The sequence below is a fragment of the Gekko japonicus genome, unplaced genomic scaffold, assembly GCF_001447785.1.
Source record: "Gekko japonicus isolate JY-2015 unplaced genomic scaffold, Gekko_japonicus_V1.1 scaffold3559, whole genome shotgun sequence".
NCBI classification, from domain to species: domain Eukaryota; kingdom Metazoa; phylum Chordata; class Lepidosauria; order Squamata; family Gekkonidae; genus Gekko; species Gekko japonicus.
In genome coordinates, this window is record NW_015168153.1 from 26,232 (window position 1) to 28,293 (window position 2,062).

The following is a 2,062-nucleotide window of genomic DNA, read 5'->3' on the forward strand; positions in this document are numbered from 1 at the left end:
ACAAACACAAACAAAAACAAAAAAGGCCCCCCCCCCCCCCCCGGAGAAGCTGCAGGCCAAATAGAAATAATAGTCACAATGGAAAAACAAAATGGAGGGAGAAGAAACCAAATAACAAGGCAAGCCTAAACAAAATGAAGCAGACAGCTAAAAACAATTTTAAATTGCAAAAAAAAAGGAACACTAGAAGAGGAACCCTCCCTCCCCAAATAAAACCCAGAAAGAGGCCTGAGGCCCTAGGGCCTAGGCCTACTCACACCAACCCTCCTCACCACCAACCCCAGGCCCAAAAACAAAGATGATTTTGTAAAGAAGTGCCCTAATATTTTTCAAACCAGGCCAGGAAAAGGGGTTCAGGAGCAGCAGCACTGCAGCAGGGGCAGCAGAAATTGCCAACTGGTCCAAGGCTAGCCAATCCCTCTCTCTTGTCACCAACAGTCAGCAGCAGGCCAGGAACCAGGAACAGCAATGGAGTCAGCCAGGGAGACTGGCTCCTTTTATGCTCTCTGGCCATACACAGAAGATTTCAAAAAGGAACACCTGTGATTGGCCAGAGAGCAGATGCCAAACCCTATTGGCCACTAGTGCTCCTTCCCTGGGGAAAGAGCAAGCTAGTGGCAGCAGCAACAGCCCTGCAACAAAGTTGCAGTTTTACAGACTGCAATGCATTTGCAAATGCATTGCAGTGATTAGCTGTCTAGTTCCCTCTTTCCCCCCCCTCCTCAAAACAGGAGCAAAAAGCAGGAAAGAGGGGGAAACGGCAGGAAAACAGGGTTTCCCTGCCACCCTTTAAACGTTAAAGCCGCCAAATGCCGTTTTTCGGAAATGCCGAAAAACCCGGGGGGGAAACCTGAATTTTTGGGGTTTTTTTCCCGGATATCCGAAAAGGCTTCAAGGCCATTTTGGGATCCCAAAAGCCAAAAAAAACCCTGAAAAAAGTTTTTAGGGATGTTTTTCGGTTCGGGATTCCGAAATGCACACCCCTACTCGCATCAACAGCCCCCCCATTTTCTGCAGAGCCTCCTCATCTCCCCCCCCCCCACCCCGTCATATTTTCTGTCTCTGCCTCCACTTCTGCACTACGGACCCTGACTGGTTTTAAACTGGTTCCATTCTCATGGCTTCATCCCCAGGAATCTTGGGAATCGTCTAGGACTTTCTTTCTCCCCACCCTGCGTGACCTCAGGCAGAAATTCAGCTGGTGAAGCATTCCTTCTTTACTGCATTCACCTGTTGACATTTCTGCAGCTGCTCAGAGTCCTACGAGACCCTTACAGAACTACAGTTCCCAGAATTCCCGGGAAAGGGCAGGCCAAGTTTGCCATGGAGAGGTGGCCGGTGTGTCTCTTGCTGGCCAGCCCAGGCTCACGGCTTTTGTTCCTCTCCCTCTCCACACCAGGGTGACCCCAGTGAGCAGGGCCTCCCTGGCCCCCATGGCGAAGACAGCGAGAGGGTCAGTACTGGTGGCGAACGATGGAGCGGGGGTGGACGGGAAGACAGGAGTGTGTGTGAATCCAGCCCAGTTGAGCCAGTGCTGCAGCCATTCCTCTTGAGGGCCTTTGGAGGGCCGGAGAAAAGCCTGTCACCATCGTTACGGCAACCACTGTGAAAGTCGGCCGGCCTTCTCATCTCCAGGTGGCTGAGAGAGGGCAGCTGGCCTGAGACCAGGGTTGCCAGCTGCGGGGCTGGGGGAGTCCTGGAGAGGGCGGAGCCTGAAGAGGGGAGGGGCCTCGGGAGGGCATGAAAGTCCACCCGGTCCACTCTCTCTGGAGGGGGCGTTTTCTCCAGGGGAACCAACCTCTCCAGTCTGGAGAAGGGTTGCAGTTTTGGGAGTCTCTAGGCCCAACTTGGAGGTTGGAAACCATACCTGGGTCCACCTGGGTGTGCAAGAAAGGGCCACATGAACGAAGCCCTGAGGGAATCGTTCCTGCCCTCCCTCTCGTGATCTGCCCAAGTTCGCAGAATCGGCACAGCTGTAAGGTGGCCATCGAGCCTCTGTTTGAAAACCTCCACAGGAGGAGAGCCCACCACCTCCCGAGGAAGCCTGTTCCACTGAAGAACC

General features: G+C 53.5%; 1 protein-coding gene across 1 annotated transcript in view; it reads left to right on the forward strand.

Annotated features, from left to right (window-relative positions):
• LOC107113604 (zinc finger protein 420-like) overlaps positions 1 to 2,062 on the forward strand; it is a gene marked incomplete at its 3' end in the record, with an annotated part of 21,619 nt that overhangs the window by 4,674 nt on the left and 14,883 nt on the right. The window contains exon 10 of the mRNA XM_015414951.1: positions 1,400 to 1,453. Coding sequence (XP_015270437.1) covers positions 1,400 to 1,453 — 54 coding nt within the window. The remainder of the gene's footprint in view (positions 1 to 1,399; positions 1,454 to 2,062) is intronic.